The sequence below is a fragment of the Melozone crissalis genome, unplaced genomic scaffold (assembly GCF_028551555.1).
Source record: "Melozone crissalis strain CALT ecotype California unplaced genomic scaffold, PUWL_Pcris_2 ptg000002l_1, whole genome shotgun sequence".
Taxonomy (NCBI): domain Eukaryota; kingdom Metazoa; phylum Chordata; class Aves; order Passeriformes; family Passerellidae; genus Melozone; species Melozone crissalis.
In genome coordinates, this window is record NW_026535780.1 from 18,924,622 (window position 1) to 18,949,066 (window position 24,445).

At 38.8% G+C, this 24,445-nt stretch overlaps 2 protein-coding genes across 2 annotated transcripts in view; one reads left to right on the forward strand and one right to left on the reverse strand.

Moving 5' to 3' along the window:
* The window catches only part of NECAB1 (N-terminal EF-hand calcium binding protein 1), a 50,466-nt gene extending 40,108 nt beyond the window's left edge, over positions 1–10,358 (forward strand). Inside the window, 5 exon segments of the mRNA XM_054295590.1 lie at positions 2,752–2,805; positions 4,229–4,341; positions 6,303–6,380; positions 7,369–7,460; positions 10,330–10,358. Coding sequence (XP_054151565.1) covers positions 2,752–2,805; positions 4,229–4,341; positions 6,303–6,380; positions 7,369–7,460; positions 10,330–10,358 — 366 coding nt within the window.
* A 4,071-nt stretch (positions 10,359–14,429) lies between these two features.
* CUNH8orf88 (chromosome unknown C8orf88 homolog) lies at positions 14,430–22,167 on the reverse strand. The gene is made up of 5 exons (XM_054270069.1): positions 22,080–22,167; positions 21,180–21,256; positions 19,727–19,811; positions 16,164–16,270; positions 14,430–14,503 (listed from the first exon to the last, which is right to left on the reverse strand). The coding sequence occupies exons 1-5, from the start codon at positions 22,165–22,167 to the stop codon at positions 14,465–14,467; spliced, it is 396 nt and encodes a 131-aa protein (XP_054126044.1). The 3' UTR covers positions 14,430–14,464.
* Between the last annotated feature and the right edge of the window lie 2,278 nt (positions 22,168–24,445).

A 24,445-nucleotide genomic window follows, 5' to 3' on the forward strand; every position in this document is an offset into this window, starting at 1 on the left:
GACATTGGCTTGGGTCTCTTCACCAGCCCACACAGGCAGCACTCACAGGGACATAAACAGCTTGATCCTGTTCTTTCTTTCTAGCTGACTGGGGTATTCCCCTGTGAATATTGTCATCTAGTATTTGTGGCTGGACCCATGCCCCTTACCCAGGCACTGGCTCAGACCTTGGGTCAAGGCAGAAAAACATCTCCTGTTACTCAACCACCAGTCCAGCTTGAGTTCAGTAGCAAGTTACACACAGAAAATAGTTAAGTGAGGGTTTTAACAAAAAACCCCAATAAATGGTGGTGACTTGGCACAGGCCTCAGCAAGAGAAGCACACTGACCTTTCTCTGCCATTCCTCCCTCCCAAATTAATAAAATGCCCCTAATTACCTTTCCCCTTTGGTCCCAGTTTGGTGTTTCTGTTTTCCCAGCCTAATTACTGATCAGCTGCACGTGGCCACCCCCAGCACTGCTGGCCTTGCTCCAAAAGGAGCCCAGTATTCCCTTTGGTTATCCCTGCAGTCTGACAGTCTCTCGCATCACTTCTCCTCAACCAGCTGTGAAATGTGGCCATTCCTTGTGGCGCTGCCCATGACTTCTGTCAGCCTCTCCCTCTGCTCTTGCTGTGCTCTGCAGCTCCTCGTGGTGTGCTCAGTGCAGTCAGCATTCCCTGCTCTAGCCAGGGATACCCGCGAGCCTCTGCCCAAACCCTTCCTCCCGGAGGCCATTTCTGCATGGGAAAGGCAATTACACAGCAGCTGCCACATTAATGACATTTTAGTAGCAACTTGATCTTTTTCTGAATAGATATAAATTGGATTTTGAAATGTCAAAGTCCGCCATGAAAGGTAAGTCTGGCTTTACTCCCCACTCGGCTTTGGAAACAGCAGCTCACTGCCCTGCCACAATTGCCACCTGACATGGACTGATGCCAAAAAAAAACCATTTAAAAGAATGTTACTTTAAAAATAAATAAACGTGGCATTCAGCAATAAAGCAGTTCAAATGTTACAGAAAGCAGCCAAACATTTTGTGGTAAATAAATTTATAACAAGGGTGTTATAAAATGATCACATTTTCTACAGACAAATGACAGAGAACCTGAGTCTGAAAAGGAGCTTGGTGTCAAAGGAAAGCAGTGGCAGGGCATAAACCTCCCATAATTGCCTCCTCGTCAATATAAAACCTGATTAATAAATTACAGCAATGACATAAGTCTAATTTTTCCAGTAGACAACCTCTCTATATTCACCTTTGTCCAACTTTGCATCTACTGGAATTTGTATCTCACAGCCATGTCTGATTGGGAGAGGCATTAAATATCAGCTGCCTGTCAGACTAAAACCCCTCTTTTTGACTTTGCCCTGAAAAAGATAAGAAAGGATTGCACAATCATTCTAAAAGGCAATTTCAGAAGCCACTACTTCTCAGCTGAGGTGAGGTAGGATTGAAAAGGCATTTTAAAGCCTCTGAGCTACATCCATTTTTATTTCCAGGCTTTATTTACATATACCGGCAAAGAAAACAATTATTTTCTTGCTAAATTTAGAGAAACTTTGCAGTACTTCCTGGAGTCATTCCTTTCCTCTCTTTTTCCATATGTTTCCTGACAAAAAAAAAAAAAAAAAAGGCAGTGAAAGTGAACTTTCACTTCAGGAATACACATTTTTTCCCTCATTTTTTTTTATCCAAAGTGTCTGCACTGACAATAAAGCCAGCTGTCTTTCCCTTCCCACACACATTTCATGACTTAACTTCACAGCAGCTTCTGAACACTTCACTCCTGCCCTGCTCTGCCACCTGCTGCTGGTGGAGGTGCTCTGCTCATTTGGATTCTACCTGCACATCTCTTGCTGGCTTTCAGCGAGTACAGCATCGGTGCTGGCAGAACAGCTGCTACCTGAGGTTAATCAATCCTCACCCACGCTGGGAGTGGAAGGAGATTTTTCTCTTTGTTGCACAAGAACTGTGTTCAGTGAGACGTGAAGCATCACTAACAGAGCGTGTTTTGCTCCAGCTGCTTATTGCAAATCAATCTGCTTTCTTTTCTCAGGCACATGGGTATTTTTCAGAATGTCATAATGGCACTGGGTTAGGAGGTACTGCGTGTGCCTGGCAAGTAAAGAACGATTTTGTGTGTGTTACAGGTTGGTGTTTGTGTGAGTCTCTGATTCCTGAAGTGCACATCCAGTTTGGGTACCAGGTGCACTCACAGACACATCTCTTTGCTGCTGCCCAGCCCATTGTCACAGCAAGGGCTGAGCACAGGCTCAGAGACCTGGCTCGGACCATCATGCACATCTCTTCCAATGCTAGAAAACAGCCCCTTGCAACCACAGAGTCCCTGCAGGGAAGTTTCTTCTGTGTAAAGTTTTATGATTGCACAACAGTAGCTGATAGTTCATTTCAAATTGCCATTCTTGCTCATCTCCACAGTCCATGAACAATTTGAGAGGATGTCTATCTTTTCTCAATTAAGTCCAACACACATTTGGGAACAAGCAGATTTGTTCAAATGAAAAATCACCTGCTAAGCACTATAAATAAAACTTTACAATACAGCCTGGGCTGGAATTAACCACTGAGGCATGCAGGATCATGTAAAACTTGTGTTTGACTTAGAACTAATAAAGAAGGGATTTAACTTCTTGGCATAGAACAGAATCTAGTTATTGGAATTGTTTGTAAAAAATGTAAGAACAGAATACATCTATATTATTGACTCTTCTTACAATTTCTATTTTCTTTTCAATTGCCTCAAAGGACCTCAAGCTTGAGCCACTTGAAGAGGAAGTTTTGGAAGAAAATGCAAGATCTGTAAGTACTGTTCAAGATAATGATTTTGACATTTTATTTTAAGCACCAGGCATTGAGACCACACCAGGTCTCTTTTGTTAAAAATAATTTTAAAAATCTTTATCCTCGCTTTTTCCAGTGATAAGAATCCATTTTAGTTAGCAGAATACACTGTGCAAAAGGCAACAACAAAATTTAGAATATGTGAGTTAAACTTTTATATTAACTTTTTGCATTGTTTTTAAAGGACAGAGTGAGCCAAAACCTTAACACACATAAGGAGAAAAATTAATAAGATTTATCAAATTTAGCAGCAGTGTTTATGGGGTGGTAGCTTCTCTGCTCCAAATGCTGGATGCATGCTTTAACCATTGTTGTACAGCCTCCCTCCCTCCCAAAACTGCCATAGGAAATCTTATGAGGTAAAATGGAAGAGTATCTTGTGCTCATTACAATCTACAAAACCAAAATTGTGACCAGAAATAAACTTACTGTTAAACAAGCTTATGTCCCAAGATTGATATACTAGCATTCCTAAATTCATAAACCTAACATTCATTCACTTGAACCTAAGAAAATGCAAATCAAATATACATGAAAAAATCATTTAATCACAGGAGTTGCATTAGATTTTTTTTAAATGAGATTATGCAGTATTGCTACACAAACTGCTTATAATCCATGATTTAACAGTATTCATAATCAAGGCAGAAACAAGTCAAAAACCTGCATGTCGTGATTAAGAAGCACATAGTGTTGCTTTAAATGTTCCATTAGTAAAGTTGACAAGCTTCAATAGGTTAATCAGTAAATAAACAACTTGAAAGAGCTAAATGATGATTATTTTAATTCAGGATAGATAGGTCTTCTGCACTGCTGACTGCTTCCATAGTCCTGTTTATAAAGACTGTTCATTTTCCTGCTGGGTTATGGAGGGAAGACCCCCTCTCTCTTCATCACTTAATGTGGGCTATCTTAGGCCTCTCAGTCAGGTGAGGGGCAAGGCTCTAAAAGGTAAAAACTCTGAAAGCACCTTTACAAAAGCAACAATGCATCCAGTGCAGGTTGTGGGGATATTCTCTTACCCCAAACCTCACTGCTGGCATACAGCTTCATCCAAGGAAACACACTGACTTTATTACTGAGCATCTCAAAGTCCACCCTGTGCTTTGCCCTCTTCTGAAAAGACTCAGAAGAGGGCAAAGCACAGAGTTAGGACAACAGGCTAAAGGGGACACTCATGTCCAGGCACAAAAGCCATGCTTGAGCATTTCTACTTCTCCACTCCAGATCACTAAAACAGGGACTGCAAACTTCAAGGGAACTTTTGTGGGTTTTCTTCTATGATTGGGGTTTTATTGTTTCATGATGGACTTTTCTATGTTTAAAGTACAAGGAATTCAGAGGAAGCTGTGGCAGCAATATTGTCATGGTTTTGTATCAGCAGATAATGATTGTTCAGCACCAAATGTCTGTGAAAGAAGAAAAAGAGGAAGAATTCCATCGTGCCCTGAAGCAGTACCTGGAATCTGCTTCTGCTCAAGGAGGCTGCTTGCAGTAAGTACAGGGTTATTGTCCTTGGGCTGAAGGAAGAAATGTAGTCTTTTTTCTTTAGCAACTTGGAATATTCATGAAGAGAGAACCTCTGATACCTTTCTTGGTGGGTTATGTGTGTATGTACGACAAAGCTTCCTAAAGAACACCTAGAACTAGAAAGAGATATGAGAATGTGCAGATTTTAGGTACTGTCACAAAATGACTGTACATCCCAAAGATGCTAAACAGTCTTTTCAGGCTTGTTAGCTCTGCAGGTCATCAATTCATGACTTCTGGAAGCTTCTAGGCTGACATTCTTTATTGGAAAACTCATTTGCCATCCTTCACTTATGTTTACCTGGAGAAGGAGCAACTTATCAATTGTTCACCAGTTATTTGCTTGGAAGTTTTCAGAATCTTCCCTTTAGGCTGTCATTGTTAAATTTTAATTCATAATAAATAATTGGAAAAATTTAAAAGCAAAATTTTCAATGAAACTGTGTTTCTGCTTTGCTCCTTTTAGAATTAATAAAACATTAGAGCTGGATTAAGAATAAATTTTAGTGGCTTATCAGTGTACTTAATTTTTGAATTTAATGTACTAGAGAGATCTACTATCATACATTATGAAAAAGATATTTTGGTAGTGTGTACACGACACAGAATCTTCCCATCTAGTCAAGGGCTTCAAATACTGCCTAATTTATGAGTCTTGTTGCTATGAGGTTATCACAATTAGGATTTTATCAATAGTGTTCACATAGACCAGAAAAATTAAGCTGGAAGAGTGATCTTTCTGCAGTGGTTCACTTGTAAAGGCAGACTGATGAGGAAAATAAAATTCTCTAGTTGGCCAAGAGATGGAAAAAAAGCCCAATAAGAAGTTCTCCCAGCCTCCTCCCAGAAATGAACATCCACCAAACACTGTAGTGACTGCAGGCTTGTTGGGGAAGACAGGTGACATGACTTCAGAACGCAAGTTAGCAAATGGTGGCAGAAAGTTCCTTTCTTTCCCAACTGTACAGGCATTTGTTAAGTCTGTAATGCCACCTAATGGATGGGTTTTGCTGTAGCTCTAATTGACAGGGACTTGTTTTTTCCTACAGCTTTTGATATTTTGGCCATTTTACCATGCACTTTCACATGGAGCAGGAATAAACAATAAATCACAAAACACTGCTGACTACAATATGAAGCAAAAGCTGAGACCAGTTTTCAAGCACATCATTAGTGAGGTCAGCAATCTCACACTTGGGCACATGGAAAAATCTGTATATATATTTTCTCTGCTGTTTATCTAAACATCAGTTTGATTACCCAAGTGAATAAATACCCTACACACTATAAAGCTTTTATGCTCAGGACAATAAGCAGGATGATTTTGTGTAGAAGATCAACAGATATCCTGTGGGTCATTTTTCACTCCTGAGAAACTGTTACTTGAATAACTTAAGAACAAGTAACTAGAAGGCAAAATATTATTTTAAAAGTGTATCTGCAGCAGATGTCAGCCTATATGGCTTTTTACTCCATAATGTGTGCATTATTTTATTTACTCCATTTGCTTTCAAAGCACTTAAATTCTATGACACTTGGATGCATCTCTCATACAAAAGGATAACTTCTACTTATTAGATTATCTTCCCTGAGCAGCTGTTTGATTAATTTTCTGTTTAGCATTTGTTTAGATAAATTACACTATTGGAGCAATATGAAAAATTATTTTCATAAAAATATTACATAATAAAAATAAACATACAAGGGTTTTTATTTTTAAAAGCTCAGATAATTTGAAGTATGTGATCACTATGATCAATCATTTGTTAAGTTTATTAATTGGGTTGGTATTGGGTTTGATTTTCTGTGGGTTTTTTTTAAAAATCACTGCATTTGTTCCTACTGATAAGCAGTTAGGAATAAAATGTATATGTCCAATAATTTTGTTTTGTTTCAATAAATTAGTTCTATTGTGAAATTCTTAGTGTTTCCATACAGAAGATTCCGAGTAATTTCCACTTCATTTTTTATGAGTTCTGGGAAAACAGCAATGCCTGGAATAGGTAAGTGTCAGGACTTCGGTGGCTTTCATTTTTTTTTTTTTTTGGTAATACATAAATTTTGAAGGTTAGAAATCAATTGTGTGGAAAGACCGAGTACAAATTACTTTAAATACTGCTAACTGATCTTTTGCGAAATACATCACAATTAATATTTCAGAACAATACTTTGGTTGCTAAAGACTTGAATATACTGAAACATAAATAAAAATCCCAGAAAGACAACGGTGATTATTTATAGCAGAAAGAGTCTGAAAGTGAGTACATAAGTATATAGCATCAGGTGGATGGTAGTTCATCAGAGACAGAAAACCAGGAAGACTGCAATAGCACCAGTTTCATGATAAGGAAGAAGAAACAAAAAGACACAATTATTGAAACAGATGATGTGCCAGCCTGCAGCACACATCAGTAGTTATGGGGAACTCTCCCAAAACTTCCTAATCCACATCACAGGAACCCATCCAACAGACTTCCAGAGTGTCTCTTTTGGGCCCAAAATAGAAATTATTAAACATCCTACCAGCTGAATTCTAGCTTCTGGCAGGCAGATGACAAAAGGATTGTCCTTACTTAAGTTACAGCACTCAAATACACCAACCTTGTGATCCTAAATCTGTAGAGAGAGCCCGTTCTTAGGGAGATGGAGAAGTCTCTTGCAGCTTTGTTGCTTTCCTGTCAAACAAAACCCCAGTTTTACTGGGTTTCCTATCACAAAGACCCAGGAACACTGGTAACACATGTCAACACTGTACTGGGTCACAGTACAGGAGATGAGCATCAGACTGACAGCGAGCTGCACAGAAGAAAACCTGGGTTTCATATATCTGCAGGCCCTTCATAGCTTATCTGATCTCCTCTCCCACTATCACTGTAAGTTTTTAAGCACAGAATCTCTGTACAGCATTAATTGTGAAATTTCTTATGCTCATTTAAAAAATTGAGCCCCTTTAAAAAACATGTCACATTTTTATTTTTTACAATTATTTAGCCGCCTTCAAATGAATTACAGCAAGACATTCCAGAGAAGTAATGTGGATTTCTTGGAAAGTCCAGAGCTCATCACAACAATGCTAGTCCCTGGTAAATATCAACTTTTCACTTCTTCTTTTTTTTTTTTTTTTAATATGTGAATGGTTGTATTAGTGTGTTGCATCTGCAAGACCACTGCATAATATCACCCTTATTCAGATCTTCTTTGGTAAAGTGTAGAGGAGAAAAGGACTTCAAATATTTCTATTTTAACCACATAAACATAAAATGCATCAGCAAGGAGAAGACCCACAGTGCTTTATTTTACATAGTGTGAAGGTACACCAACATCCACTATTTAAGAAAATATTTAGAATAAACATTGCTATTTGTGAATGGTAAAATAGATCCCATTTAAGATTTTCAAGGAAAAAAATGCTTTCTGATTAGGACTTCAATTTATTCCTACTTACATTGACTGAAGGGAGCCTTATTTACCAGTAATTGATATTCACTAACCAACTTGTTGTACACACTTCCTGCTATGTTAAAAAAATAAAAAACAGGCTGGTAAAGATTCCAAATTTTTATTCTTCATACAAACCATTGAGCATGTAACATCTTTCTCCTAGAAATAAGAGTTAAAAGATACAGTGCAGGTGCAGGATGAAGCAAAGAAAGCATCAGAGAGAGGACATTAATTTATTTTTTTTATTTTAGGGAACACAGTCTATTACACTGAAGCCCTAATTTCCTATGTGTCTGAGTACAGACTAAATTTAAAATAATAAAACCCCACTTAGTACAAAAGTAAATGTAGTCTTGTACCTAGGGTTTGTTCTTAAAATAAACCAGCCAACACATCTTCAGATCTCATGAGCCTGATGTGGACACAAAATTATATGCCAGGGACTCCTGCAGAATTCAGAGATTTTAGTTAATGAACCAAGAATCTCTGTAAAATCTTGTATCTACTGGGATGCTGCTGGATTTAAGAGAAACTTGATTTGGAAACAATGGAGCCTTTTTCCAAAATTCTTTCTGTCCAAGAGACTGCACATGATCCAGCAGTGTTCCAGGGTAGTTTACATATGAGTAAAGTGCAATTTACATAAAATAAAATGTAAACATAATTTTTAAGTGCCTAAATATGGAAGTGTCTGAAATTGGATTCCAAGTAGTCATTACAGCATTTACTCTGCCTGCTAAGAAGGATTTCAGTCTGCAGCACTCTGTCCTGGCAGACAGTTACCATAGAAACAGCATTTCTCACTGTGCACTCCTTGCTGGGGCAGGGGCAATGGGAATTAATGCATTCACAGTTCTTTGTACAATATTAGACATTACCTGTAATTTAGAAATCTGTGCGATGATTTGAACTCTGTTTCATGGAAAGAGCTTCCTGCAATTTATCTATACAAATTGTATTTGTGTTTGAAAGACAGAAAATGATCTTGAAGTAAAAAAAATGATGGCTGCAATCCCACCAGTACACTTTACAAAAGAATTTTAGACATATTTTATCACATAAAGTGATTTCATTATAAAATCAGAAGGAAAAAAACCCTAAACCTGTCTGCAGTTAGAACACAGATAGGCTCTATTCTAAAACAAATTTACCCTAGCTGAGAAACTTCCAAACTTCTTTTACACATCTGGGTAGATAAGAACTGAATCAATTGCGAACTGTAACCTGAATCTGATTCATTCAAAGTTTACAACCTGTAAGACTTTACCAATTAACTAAAATTAGTAAGGATGCACTTATGGGGTCAAGAATGATTCAGGAAGACAAGTTTTCAAGACTGTTTGATCCAGTATTATCCCAAAGAAAATTAATTTATCATCAGTTAAGAGGAACCACAAGCTATTATAACCACTCATACACCTGTTAACTCACCCAGTTTTTCAGGCAATCTACCAAGGTGGCATGAATCATTCAGTTCATATTCAGTGAATGTCTCATTTTTATACAAGATCTGGACTTAAGGACTCTAGAGAACATTTGGGTGAAGAAAACAAGATAAAGGGAAACCACTGAACACTTATAACACTATAACCCATGAAATAAATCATTAAATTGGCATTTTTGGGGATTGAAACATCCATTGATGTTTCAAAGACTATTAGGCTCATAGCCTGAATTCAGGTGGGACTCTTGAGTATTTTCTCATCATGTTTCTTCATGAATAATAATTTTCATTAAAATACCATTAATGGAAGCATTTGTGGATACATACATAAGAAATAAGTTCTGCTAATGAATTCGTGTAGTGTGACCCCTACATAGCATAGTACACTCCTTTACTAAGGGCACTTGGCATCTCACATACAGTCCCCATTCCTTTCCTTCCTTCCCATCTCTCTCCATAAATCTTGTGGTTCCTTTCTGCATAAGGTTCCATTTCAAAAGGCCAAAGGCTAGAGATTGTGGGGAAGAAATACAAATTGGTTTCACCCCAGCACTGCCTATAATCTGGTGATTACAGAACTTTTTATGGGAATGACATTTTGCAAGCCCATCAATTCTCCTACTTTTGAGGACAGAAAATTATTAATTCCTAGAGTTGTATAAAAAACCCATCAGATTTGAATAATGTCACTAGGAAAGCATTAAAGCTAATGCAACCACCCAGGGAACACAGAGCTTGGGTTAAAAACTGACACACACAGCCGCACAAGACTGAGGATTTATTTGATTTGCTCTCAGGGTGCTCAATTCTATGCAGCTGCACCTATGACACATAAATGTTTCTTTGGATGTTATCAAAAAAGGATGCAATTATTGTGATAAAGCCTTCCCACCACTTAGACTCAGCTCTCCCAGTATCCTGCGTATTTTTTCTCACCAGTATTAGCTGCATATATAAACAACCATTTAAATATATATATTATGGGTATTTTATTTAGAATTTTTACCAGAGGTCAAAAAAGAAAGGCAATTTATGCTAAAAAATAAATAAACTCTGTTCTCTTTCAACATCGTGGTGTGTCCTCAATAACAACTAGAAGCTGTGGTTCCAAGTAATGTTAATGTTGTATTGCCTTTCATTACACTAACATTCATATTGCAGTGTGAAATTATGATGTGATAAAGTTTGTTATTATGGATGAGATCTTTCCCACTTTATCCATTCTAAGATCTGGAAAACTGTGCATTTACTATGCACAGTTTTCTTCTTGTGACTAGTTCAGTGAAATGATGCATTCTAAAAACTGAAATAAGACAACTATGATAAACTATTTATTTCTGTGACAGTCCAAACTGCCACAGAAAAGTGTGTCTTGAATGCATGACTAAATATTTGTGAAAAGTTTTACTACGGCATTAATAAACAGCCATTACTTAATGCTGCTGTGTTCTCCTTTTACAAAAGAAAGAAGTATGAACCTGAACACACATGTTCATACATGTCTGCAGAGAAGCTGTAAGTCATTAATGAAAAGAATAAACATAGGGAAAACTCTTTGTGCTAATAAAGAACTTCCCCCCAGGATATTTTCTGCTCACAGCAAGACAAGGCAGCACTACCTTCTCATAACTCTTAGCCCTTACCCTCCCAAGAGGAAACATCTGCCTATCTCTCATCACTGTAGGCCCCCAGACTGAACACTGCACAACCTCTATGTTCTGACCACTCAGGAAATATTTTCTTTGGATCTCTGGCAGGTCACTGCAAAATCATTAGAGAAACTGCAGTTACAACATAAATAGCCATAAACCTTGAGCTTGTTTGGAGGCTGGTTCTAGCAGGGGGCAGGGCTGCTGTATACCCTTGACCGATGAACAGCACCATCTCCATGGGGAAGATCACCCTCTTCAACCAGGGTGCAGCTTTGGTAGGGATCCACATGGAGCATTGAGGGGGAAGTGGACACCCCCTGGACCAGCTGGGTCAGCTCAATCAACCTGGTCATCAGTGGGTGACAGGGGTGGAGCCAGACTGCCCTCACATCCAGGGGTCTGGGGGTCCTGGTTGATTGAATGTGAGTCAGCAGTGCCCTGGCAGCCAGGAGGAACAACCCTGTCCTGGGGGGCATCAGGCACAGCATTGCCAGCAGGGCAAGGGAGGGGATTGTCCTGCTCTGCTCTGAGCTGGGGCAGCCTCACCTCGAGTGCTGGGGGCAGTTTTGGGCACAAAATATACAAGAGATATAAAGCTATTTAAGAATATCCAAAGGAGGGCCATGTAAAGCTATTTAAGAGTGCCCAAAGGAGGGCCATGAGGATCATGAAGGGCCTACAGGCGTAGCCATACAAGGAGTGGCTGAGGTCGCTTGGTTCAGCCTGGAGGAGACTGAGGGGAGACCTCATTGCAGTCTGCAACTCCCTCATGAGGGGAAGAGAAGCAGGCACTGATCCCTTCTCTCTGGTGACCTGTGACAGGACCCAAGGAAATGGCATCAAGTTGTATGAGGGGAAACTGAGGTTCAGCAGTAAGAAAAGGTCCTTTGTCCAGAGGGTGGAGGAACACTGGACCAGGGCAGCGGTCACAGCACCAAGCCTGACAGAGTTCAAGCAGCATTTGGACAATGCTCACAGGCACATGGTTTGAGTCTAAGTGTACTGAGTCTAAGGGCCAGGAGCTGGACTCAATGATCCTGTTGAGTCCCTTCTAGCTGAGGATATTCTGTGATGCTGTAAGACCTGGAAGTAGCAATACTTGATTCCCTAGCAAGTCATGGTGTTGTCTCCTGCATCTGAGGTGTGCACTCCAACCCAAGAATGGGCAAGCAACCACTGTAACCTCACACCTCCACAGCAGGCTGACAAACTCTCCATGCTACATGAGCACTCTCTCCATCCATTTAGCAGTCTAAGGTTACAAACAATACCTGAAAAGAAACTTAAATGCCATGTTCAATAAAATACCATCTTGTTTAGTTTTATTTCTTCTCAGCAAAAAGTTATCATATGTAACTGAAAAGGGGAACTCCAACTACAAACAGTCTTCATTGCAGTAAGGTCCTGTGTTCCAGAAATCACAAGGTCTAAGCTCAATAGATTCCTATTTTATCAGTAGAGTTCTGAGGTGAGTTATTTGTCTGAACAAAGGCAAACGTAGTGCACGTGAGTTACAGTAGAGGAGCCCAGCTGGTCTCCAGCTCCCAGCTGAGGATGACACGTGTTACCCATAGTTTGTCTGTCATTCATGCCAGGCCCATGCAGCATGTGGGCTGGAATTCCAGGTGACTCTCAGATGACACCAGATGCCTACCTTTAAGCAACTGAATCAAGCCCTTTGCCAATAAAGTTCATGAGGTCTTGGTTCTCCACACCAATGTAGATGTCAGAGAGGGATACATGCACATCTGAATTTATGTGCCCATATTTCAGAAAAATTTCACCGTTATGTCTCTCACAGTAACTCAGTGAAAGTGAATGCTTTTAACACCAAAGTCCAAGGCTTTCCTTTATTGACATGATCCAGATCCTACAGATCTGTCCATTTGTAAAAGGGCACTGAAATTATCCTCACAAATGACATCAGTATAAGTTTAAAGGTTTGTTGTCTTAATCAAAGTAAATCTACACATACTTCTGAACAACTGGCTGCTATTTTTACTATGCCAAGATATTAAGCTACTGTATAGCATGGCGTTTTTTTATCACTACTGACCTACCAACAAAGGAAATAGTGACATATGACACGGAATCAGGGAAAAATCCTAAAAATTACATACTACACTAAGGTTTGTGACATTTTTTCTTTTCACTGTGAAAAATGTATTAAAATCATTCTTACAATCACCTGCTTTAGAACTTCATGTCAATTAGGTGCTGGAAGGGTGAAAAAAGTTGTAGCAGGTCCTATATCCTCATAAGAGTTACTCACCTTTGTATATATACTAGTAAAAAAACACTTTGATGAATCATACACAAGAAGGTTGAGAAGTTTCACTTAGGAGTTTTGAGAGCTACACACAGAAACTGTCTGAAAATATGTTTCCCCAACATATTGGGAAAATAGGTCCATATGACTCACTCTAAGAAACTCCCAGTGATTAAAAACTAACCAACAAACAGATTTATTTGCATCATTCAGGAAAAGAAAGCCAGTGCCAATCCAGTGCAACTTGACAGTTTTTGCATTACTGCAATTGCCATTTAACACACCCTCATTTAGCTTTCGTTATCATTTGTGACAGAGGGTAAAAAATTGCCTGCAGTACCCGAATGATATTATTATGGGTCTAAATAGACATTTATAAATTAATTATATTCATACAAAATATTTGTTATTGATGCCTGTCAACTGATGGATGTTTTCAGGAAGTACTTGAACTCCTGCTTTCCACTTCAGTATTGGATACCAGATTCATTGAAGGGAAAAAGAGAGAATTAACTCTACATTGGTACACCCATTTGCCCATATAAGACATAGGATTAAAATCTGTCTTGTTCCTCAGTTTTTCCTTGACTTTCACTTTTCAAAGTCAAGGACACTGGATAATTATTTACAAAGAACTTTAAGAAATACAATGCATATGCAGGTCTCCTGTTCTGATGCAGGATGAGAGAAAATGTCCCTTGTTAGTGAAATTACTACTAATAAGAGACTTCATACCTTGAAAAAAGGTATGGGTATCCACAAGATATTAAAGAATATCTTGTGTCAAGATGAAGATTTCAAATTAAGAAGAAACAAGTCAAGTTTTGTCAAAAAAAAAAAAGCCTAAAAAAACCCCTCTCTACTACTAGAGGAGTAGATACCCTAAGACATCTGAGAATTGACACAGCCACTACTTGTTCCATCTTTACTTGAGGAAGGGAGTTAGGAGCAATCAAAAAGTCCAAGTCAAGTATTTATTTAGAATTTATGGTCAGGTAGCATATCTGGCTACATAACACAAACAATTCAATGACAAAATTCTGCCACACCAATATGCAAAATTATTTATTTTCACTTTAATCATATTGCCATTTCAGGCATTACAAATTAAAGGTTTGTCTCTTAAAGCATTCAGGCAATTACAGGAAGAAACAGGCATTTTCATAGGTTTCACAGGGTCGTACTTCCATCTGCAGGCACCCAAGTACCTTCAAAAATCTTGAAGACCTACATCAAATGTAGCTCCCTCAGTGACGGACTCTGGATCTTCCAAACAACATGTCACTTCTTGCAGATGTCAATGAAAGGTTTGTTCTTCACCTGTGAGACAAACCAACCCTCAAATTACTTCCGTTATAAGAGATCACTTAGAGTTTTCATTTCAGTCTGCTTGTAACTCTTTTTTACTCCACATCCATTTCACAATTTGGAACTTTTTTATTATAGCAAACAGTTCTATTTTCATTAATCATAGGGACTTCATCTAAAAGTTTCCTATTGTGTGTCAAGCACTAGCAGTACCAACATCTGTTTGAATGCTGAGTTATGTATTGGTAGCCCTGATCCCCACATCTGAAAAAACCTCCAGTGTCCTTTGGGACAAATGCAGTCCACAGACCACCAACCGTAACTGTATCTTCCTTCTAACAAGTCATTCTAGGAAGTTTTCTTCATCTGAAAATACAACTTTTACTCATAAATGGGCACACACTTCAGCAGTGGCTTCAAAAATTCAGAACTAGTAAAGCCTTAGATAGGCATGAACTGTCTGAATACTCAGTTCAGCAGCAAACTGTTGAAAAGCCCCTGCTCCAAAATACAAGCTCACTGACACTGTAGGATTTCTGTCATAAGAAATTTATTTGTAGGCCACCTTCTGCCACTTTTAAGCATCAATTATTTGATTTACACATGATCTCATCAATTCCTCTGGTTTCTGTGCAGAAAAACAGATGACACGATCAATCAATAGCCCAGAATTTTGGCTGAACTAGGTGATCTCAGTGATTTCTGTATAGGGACCCTCCTTTTTCCTAGGAATTTAAACATCTGAAAGCACACAGATTATCAAAATTTGCCAATTTTAGAAACCCAGGTGGTGGGAGAGGGGAGAAAGTTAGGAAATTAAAGAGCTGAGACTTTCCAATCTGAAAGCAGATTTTCAAACAAACAAAGCTTTCATCTTGAGGGCAAATAGAAAGATATAAAAAAATCAGGGAAAGGTGATTATGATCATATATTAGTTAATTTTTGTTTTTTCAAAGGACAGAAATTTTTAAAGTTTAAAAACGCCTCCAAATGTGGCCAACAAAGTAACCATGTGGACATACTTTTCCATAATAGGAATCCTATTTCTAGCAGAACTACATCCCAAAGGTCTCAAAAGCAACCCAGTTATGTAGCCTAATTTGATATGATGTTTACACAGAAGCTTTTCCCACACTTGGGGTCCAGAATGTGATCCAGTAGATGTTTTTTCCTAGCATATGAAGTTTTTGAGGATTATTTCATCACAAACATTAAGGTAGCACACATGGATATCCTTCACATTCATTTCTATTAATTTCTCCCCAAAACCAAAGACCAAAGATAATGATGATACAAACTGCATTGAGCTCATTAATGGTTTTGTGGTGGACACTGATGCATGAACACCTCAAACAGTGGATTAAGATTTTTACCAAGCCAGAAATGTATCAAGATTGTTCTTTTCTATTTTGAAAACATGAAAACATATCTGATTTTTTCCCAAAAACAAATTTAAAACTCTTTCCCTTTATAGGGTAATACTCAGGGTAAGATGTCAAATATCAACTGGAGAAGTTACATACAAAAGTTGTGTTGAATTGCTCAATCTGTCCTTTGTAGGTTTTACCAATTTGACAGGCCATTTTGAAGGTAAATGTTTCCTGTCAAATGGTTTATCAAAACATCCATGAATGATTTTGTAACTTAATTTACCACAAAAGAATGCACTTACTGGCTTTTCAAGTACAATTGGATGATCAGGAAGAAACTCTGGTTTCTTCTGAGAGAGAGAAACATTTGAAAGCTTCAGAAGGAAATCTCTGCTGTATTGGATCCTTTCTGTGAATACAGAAAATCGCTAAGTTTAACATTCTTGTTTAAGGAATTAAGATTGGAAATTCAGAAAAATTATTTTGTAACTTATAGAAGAAATGCTACACATGGAATATAAAAATCAATTTTAAAAACAGAAGTAATTTAGGTCATATCTTGCATCAGGAAATTCTGAAGTAAATTACAGAGCATTTCACTTTAACTGTATCAAACTAACACAGTAAATCAACACAAAAGATGAAAAAAGCTGAATCCAACCTTACAACAGACACACTCCCCGTATCTTGTTCTAATTAGCAGAAACACCATAAACTGGTCTTGAAACCCACAAGAAAATCTGTTTATAACTCACTCCAAAGTGGCACCTATTTCTAAGTGACAGATAACAAAAACAGGGTGTCTCTTTTCTTGGAGCTAATAAGTTAAATGTCTTTCAACACCTAAAAGCAATGACAAGATCTGCTGTATGCAAAATGGCAAACAGATTAATAGCAGTAAAATACTTTTGAGGGATTATGTTGGATCAACAAGTGTCAGAGCCTTTGCTCAGAACATGTAGGTTTCTCATTCAAGTTGATAGCACTATGTCTACTATGGCACAGCTTTGGATACAGCATATCTAGCAATGTCTGGTTTTAAGCTGATATCCTCAAGCAAGAAACAAGAGGAAAGGAATTATGCAAACAAAGAACAAACCTTATCTCTGGTCCTTGATGACAAAGAAGCATATTGCTTTAGCAATAATGGGCTTCCTGCAAGATTGTTACACTGTCACCTGATGGACAACAGTTTTTGCTTCTCAGACTGTGGGATGTTGAAAAGAGAGAAGCTGATATCAATGATGACACAAATTTTTTCCTGCCTTTGAACACAAATGATGCAGTAACTGGTGAACCTAAGGGAGGGCATGTGGGTAAGTTTGAAAAAGAAACAGTTTAAAGAATACAAGCATACTTGAAAACTTATGTCTTCTTTTTACCTCCCTTTGATTAAAAACCTATGAAGATGATTTTTGTAAGGCCTTTAACACAATCCCCCACAACATCCTTCTCTCTAAATTGGGGAGATGTGGATTAGATTGGGGGATTCTTCACTGGATGAGGAACTGGTTGGACAGCTGCATCTGATCTCATGTTGGAACAAGTGCAGAGTGTCCCTAAGCTGATCACAGGGTTGGAACACCCCCCCTAAGAAGACAGGCTTAGATAGTTGGAGATGTTCATCTTGGAGAAGTCTCTTGGGATACTTTTGGACAGCCTTCCAGTACCTCCTGGGGGCCTACAAGAAGATACAGAGGGACTTTTCAGAGGCATGTAGTGATAGGAAAAGGGGGAACGGCCTTAAGCTGAGGGACAGTAGGTTTAGGCTAGACAGGAGAACAAAATTCATTACTCTGAGGATGGTGAGGCACTGGAAAAGGCTGTACAGAGAAGTTATGGATGCCTCATCCCTGGAAGTGTTCATCATCAGGCTGGATGGGGCTTTGAGTAACATGGTCTCCTGACAGGTGCCCCCACTCATAGCAGGGGGTTAGAAGTTGATGAATTTTTAGTCCCCTACAACCCAAACCATCCTATGATCCAAAGAGTAGTGGTCATGTCTGGATGCAGATCAGTGAATGATGAATGGGATCCCTCAGGGGTCCATATCTGGACCGATTCTATTGAGTATCTTCAGCAATGACAGACAGTGGGATCAACGGCACCCTCAGCAAATCAGCAGGTAACACCAAACTGAGTGGTGCAGTTGGCACACCTGAGGGACAGGATACCATCCAGAGAGACCTGGAAAAGCTCAAGAAGTGGGCCCATGAAAACCCCATGCTGCACTTAAGAACTGCTGAGACAGATAATTGAAAGCACAGTACTGCTGAAGAGATATTAAATAGAAATTATTATCTGGAACTTAAAGTACAGCTGAATATAAACAGAGCTCTAGAAGAAATGTTACTGTGCAAGGAAAAAAAAGAAGAAAACAAAAGACTTATTTATAAGAAGTAGCTGAATAGCAGGACCTCTAAAGTTGTGCAACTCGGAAGGAAAAGATTACAACTATCAGCAAACAAACAAAAGCCCTTTGAAAATAAGTGTGAGAAAAAGTTTGACAATGGGGAGAATTGTGGAGCAGACTCAGAGAGGCATCACAGAGCAAGTAACCACTGAAAATGATCCAAAGGGTTGGATTATACAAGAGACCAGGATCTGATGAGAAGCTGTTTAAGATCTTGTAGAACAAAACAATCTCTACTCACCACAAGCAGAATCGATGACAAAGAGCAGAAAGAAACCACTAAATGGACAGAACTTGACAAGTCTGTCATCTCACTAGATCAAAAAGCAGAACTCTCTTCTATTTATCAAGATCAAAAATAGAAGAAATGAGCCTGAGCTTTAAAGAAGATACATGGAAGACTTATTTTTAAGTCAGTAACACACAACAGAACCAAACTAATGCCCAAGAACCTGTGAGATGGTAACCTCAGACTGACAAAAATATGAAAGCCTCATTAAAACCTAACAGAATTCTTTCAAATTTTGAGTACAAATAGCAAAAGGACAAACTACATCTTCAGAGATTACTTAAGGATTGGAAATTACAGATGGATGCCTGATTACAGGCAGACACAGACAAATGAAATTGTCTCAATAAACTGGTGACCTAACCTGGGTAACTGAGGCAGTTTCTGTGACATGTTTAAAAATGAAGAATTAGGTAGGAAGCAGGGCAGGGAAGTATTGTGAGAATGCATTTGAACTCTGAGATTATCCCTTAATGAAAAAAAGGAGCAAAATTTTGTTGGTTAAACTACCATTTCTCTATGAGTATAGTGGCAGGCAGTACAGAGAGAAAAGCATAAGGAGCAAACCTTAAGGACAGTACTGACACAGAAACAAATAGTGCAGGATTAATCATAAAAAAAGTTAATTCATATCTAACCACCCAAATACTATTATTTCAGAACCACCGTAGTAAGAGCAGGACAAGGAAGCCAAAATGCTGAGTTCTTAACTTGTTTACATTCAATAGTCTGTGTGCCACAACTGAGCCCTGCAGCAGGCTAAAGGATGCAACTCAAATGTGTACTTCTACACACACAAGCAATCCATACAAACCCAGGATTTAGCGTGAAGAATTTTTTTTAATGTCTGGGGTCTGTTTTTTCAGGGAGTTGGCTGCAGTTTTTTGTTTGTTTGTTTTGTTGGGTTTGTTTGGGTCTTTTTTAAGTTATATCCCTATATGCAAGCAGCTCTACCAGTGGAAGTTTTCTACCTCAGTTATGGTGAATTTTTACACTTTCTCTAGAGTGTTATGTGAAAAGCAGGAAAGTTTCATACTGCTCTCCAAACTATCAATGCACTGGCTGATCAGAAAAAATAAAGTGCAGCCCATATCACTTCAAAGTTCAGTTGTCCTTCATCCAGAAAATAAAATCCTGACACAGCTCCACATGCAGTATTTTACCTTTTTTTTCTCCTGATTCATGTTGCTTTGGTTGACAGAGCATCATAGTTTGAGTTAAGATCTTCACTTCAGTCATTTCAGATGACTAAGATAGGAAGGAAAGTTATGAAGCTTATTTCCTTTAAGCATATTAAAACAAGGATACATGTTTCTTAGGTAAAAGTAACAGTTGTAGTACAGTTTAATTTGAACCTGTAGAATGTTACTGCTGATTACATACAATAAAGGAATAAGACAATACAGATGAACATATTTGAGAGATATTTTTATACAGAACTTTACAGTTCTACTGTAAGTCTTTAAAAATAACAGAATTATCCCTTTCTTTTCTATTATCCCACCTAAAACACAGCCACAAGCTGCTACATTTGGGAATCATAACAGCAGGAAGGACTTTTCTTAAAGACAAAAGGATGGACTTGGATTCTTTCATTTAGCAGAAAGGAGATGGTCAAAAGTCTTATTGAAAAGTCTTTTCCATATGCTACATTAAAGAAAAAGTTTAAAAAATATAAAAAAACCCAGCTATACCTATATCAAACAAAGGCAAAGTGCAGCTACATGTAGCTAAATACTGATGAAACTGAATATTACAGCACTGATGACCAGAGGCTTATTTAAAAGTGAGTAGTTTGTTCTCTTCCGTAATTACTGCTCAAGAGACAAGGGTGTTAATTTCCTTGTGTTGGATCAAAGATAGGCTCCCAAGACCTTAACTTTTTTTTTTTTAAAATGTTAAAGTCAAAGGCAGCTTGCAGAAGCTTAATACAATAAAGAACGCTTACTGGATTACTGAAACTCTTCTAAAATAATAAAAAAATAAAGTAAAAATTAAGGAACAGGTATTTGTTCTCAAAAAAAAACCCCATTTATCAACACTCTGAAAAAACATTCAACTCAGAATCAACAGAAAGTCAAATTCAGGCTATGAAACATGAAGCATTCCATTTGGAAGACTTCAAACTTCATTTTCCAGCAAACAGCTACAACCAATTTCAAGTCTGAAGAACATATTTGTACCATGTCCAAAGTCAAGCACTCCTAGCAATAAAGCATAAAGTTTTATGATGTTTGCTGTCTCAAATGAATTTGTACATGTGCTAACAACAAAAAAAAATTCTAATTTTATTATTTACACATAATAAGTGAAGACAGAATACATGTACTCTAAGTTTAAAAGAGCTGACTTAACTTCAGGAAGACTAAAGAAATGCCACACAGATTTTTTGTAAGAATCTTAAATTCCTAAGCTGCATTTTTCAGCTATTAGTGCATGCAAATACCAGGGAAAGGCATTCCTGAAACTCATAATTCTTTTCAACAGTTCTGACACTGCTGGTTTAAAACATTCAGAGTCAAGGACACTCCGAGCTGGAAACAGTTTTCATTTAGTTACTCAAGAGATCTGCTGACCTCCAATTTATAAATAATTATATATTTCCTCAATACTCACCCAGTTAACCTTACTCTGCAAACATACTTCAGTGCTGCTGGGTAATTCAGTCCGAATGTTTAATGCAATGGGTGATGCTGGTGAGCATAAAACGTTAAGAAAAAATAATTTCAATAGACACCACAGTATTATTTTGTGATACTTGCCCCAAGAACATTCCTTGCTGCACAGAGATTTTACAGGCATTTATTCACAACTTAAAAGCTCCACATCACCACAGGACCCCTTTTCTGTTTCTTCCATAAATTTCATACAAAGTAAAAGTTTATGATGTCACTTAGCTTCAGTCCACATCAGCACAGCTGATGACTTTCTCCTGGACCAAAAATTTCTAACTTAACAATAAGAACTGTAGTACTGCAATAGCTATGCTTTAATCTATAGAAATCTAAAATTTAAACCAAAATATTCACACCTAACATAAATACTGCATTATTTTTTTTTCTTGAAGTTTTTTGAGTTTTTTGTTTTGAATTTGTGTGAAAGCTAGATAAGAACAATGCAGTGCAGTGTACTCTACCTGAGGCATCAGTACTTGCAATAAAACCCAAATAATCTGTTAAATTATGTGTATTTTATGTTTTCAATAGTAGGATCAGTCACCCCAAGAAATCCAAATTTAACAGAGAAGCCTGATCCAGCTTTCTGAAGCTACATTTCAGATGCCAAGCTGGAAGAGCAGCACCAAAGAGCTCTGCATAAATCTAATACAGTTTAAATTCAGATTTTATCACAGAAATGATGTGCTAAGACCAACACACAGCAAGCTATTTTCTCACTGTAATTTAATGAAGTAATTTAAAAACAAAACAAAACCAGACACCTCACACATCCTTGTTACTTCCCAAAACATAACCCAAACTTTGGTAAAGTGAACTGCACCTTAGCCATGCTACTCACCTTGTTTAGAAGACAGTTGATGCACAGGTCGTGCTGGCTGAAGGGATTTACCAATAAACTTTTTTGCTTCTGTAACATTTTGAAACATCGCACTTCAAAAAAGCAGCTGAAATCATTAGCATTCAGTTTCACATATGGATGTTAAACAAGAAGAGCAATCTACCTACTCCCTGTTAGCTGCATTTGACAAGGCACTATTATATCTGGGCAGGAAAAAGCAGAAAGGTCTGATTCATCAGTTTTTTTAGATGATTGAACATGCTGGATAAAATTTGCATGAAGAGAGAATCAGACACTCCTCTCATTTTTCCTTCCAACTGAGCTACCCTAGCTTCTTCCTAAGAAGATTCTTTCCCTGTATGTCTATGCACACATTTGGAGAAAGGAGATGGGGACATGATGGAAATAAGGGAGTTTCTAACATAGTTCAACAGGTTTTTAATTAATTAGCATCAGCATACCCCTTATCAACCTGTTGTCTGCACAGGAGTTCCTTACATATCTATATAAACTTAGAGGACTGTTTTTTAATAGCTACTTTAGCTAAATTAATACAGTTTTGTATCTTCCCACTCAGTTTAGCTACTATAGAAGCATCAAAAACTGTGAAAGTGGTGCTGGGCTGAAAAATCTCACACTTTAAGTAAGCAATCAGTTGGAAAATGTTCATTTGTACTACCTGTATCTTAATGTATCTCCATCTCATACCCATCTCTTTTTTCAACAGGGAGATTTTATGATTTGAAGGAATTTCAGCATTTTTAGAGAAAAAGAATACCAGAAAGAAAAACTGCCACAATATAAATGATACTGACTTTTTTTCTCTAAGAAAGTTTACAAGACAAGGGAATAACTGTTATAACAAAAAAATTTCAAGGGTTACAACTACATTGTCCATTTCCTGTACAAAATAGGAAAAGAGAAGCTAGGCTGTCAGACCCAGCATCATACACAACTTTAGTTGGTCTTTGTGTTGTAGGAAGATGTAGGGATGACATATTTCATTTAACCCAAATTATGAATGCTTGTATAAAACACATTTATCCTAGATAGTGAATTTCCACAGAAAGCAATGCAGTAATTATACACATTTGCATCAGAAGAGTGAAAAAATCCCAACAAACAGGCAAGTTTTCCTTCATGCCTTGATGACAAATTATATGCACGCCTTTTAAAAACAGGAAAACCTGTTAAAGAGACTGCCTAGCTTCTAGAATGCAGCATACTTCTATTTTATCATAGTGTTCTGACAATAAAAACAAGTTGTGTGGTGACAGCAAAACACATTTTGCCGCTCTTCCCTCACCCTCCTCCAGGAAACCTCCAGAAAATACCAAGTTATCTAGCCCAACCTCAATTAATAGTGTTCTTTCTGACCAGTGTCAAGGAAAGTGGAGAAGGAGTTGTTTTAATAGCAGAGGAATAAACTGCTTCCATGAGAGACTATTGCAGTAGGGGCGGCACCCCAAGAATTGTCCCTTCCAAGGCCACACTGCTTCTCTGGGGACATTCCCATGGGAGACCTGCCCAGCAGAGGGGAAGCCCTGTGGCACCAGCAAGCGGGCCTAGAAGCAGTTCTGTAGAACCCAGTAATTATTTTTTTTTAGTATATTAATAAGCTGGACATTGACAGCAGCCATTTCCCAAGTGCCCGTCTCAAGTGTTTGGAAGGCTCTTTCCTAAATGTGTGAAGGGGATTTGACGCTATTTTCGTGAAAAATCCCCACGAGTGACCGGAAACTGACCATCCCGAAATGGCACCGCACTGGGAGCCCCACAAAGAAACAAAACCCCCCACGGCCGCCCGGCGCCTCGCCCGCAGCCCAGCCCCCGTGCCCTGCCGTGGGCCGGGGGGTGCCCAGCCCACCTCCAGCCGCCGGCAGCGCCCCTGCCCCGCGATGCCGCTGGCCGTGGTCCCGCTGAGCCCGCTCCGTCCCTCAGCGCGGCCGGGCGGGGCGGCCTTCGCGCGGCGCCTCGGCCGCGGCCGCGTGCCGGGCGGGGCCGTTCAACGTCGCGCCGCGGGCCGGGCACGGCCGGGGCTCCGCGGGGCTGCGGCGCCGCTTCCCGCCGCTTCCCGCCGCCCCCGGGGATTCAGGGCAGCGGGGCACATCTGAGAGCCGCCCTACGAGGCCCTGCCAAAGAGCAGGAGAGGCGAGCTGAGGTGCTGCTGGCCAGCTCCCTCTGGGGTTAGAGCTGAGAGGAACTGGATATGGATAAAGGTGTCTCCACCTCTGTCCCACAGACGGAGTCATGTCCCGTCAGGGCCTTACAGTGGAAATTGAGAAAAATAAGTGGCTTTTGAACACAACTGTGGGGTCTCTACAGCTAACTCCATCGAGAAAGAAAAGGGCAATTTGCAGGCCTTG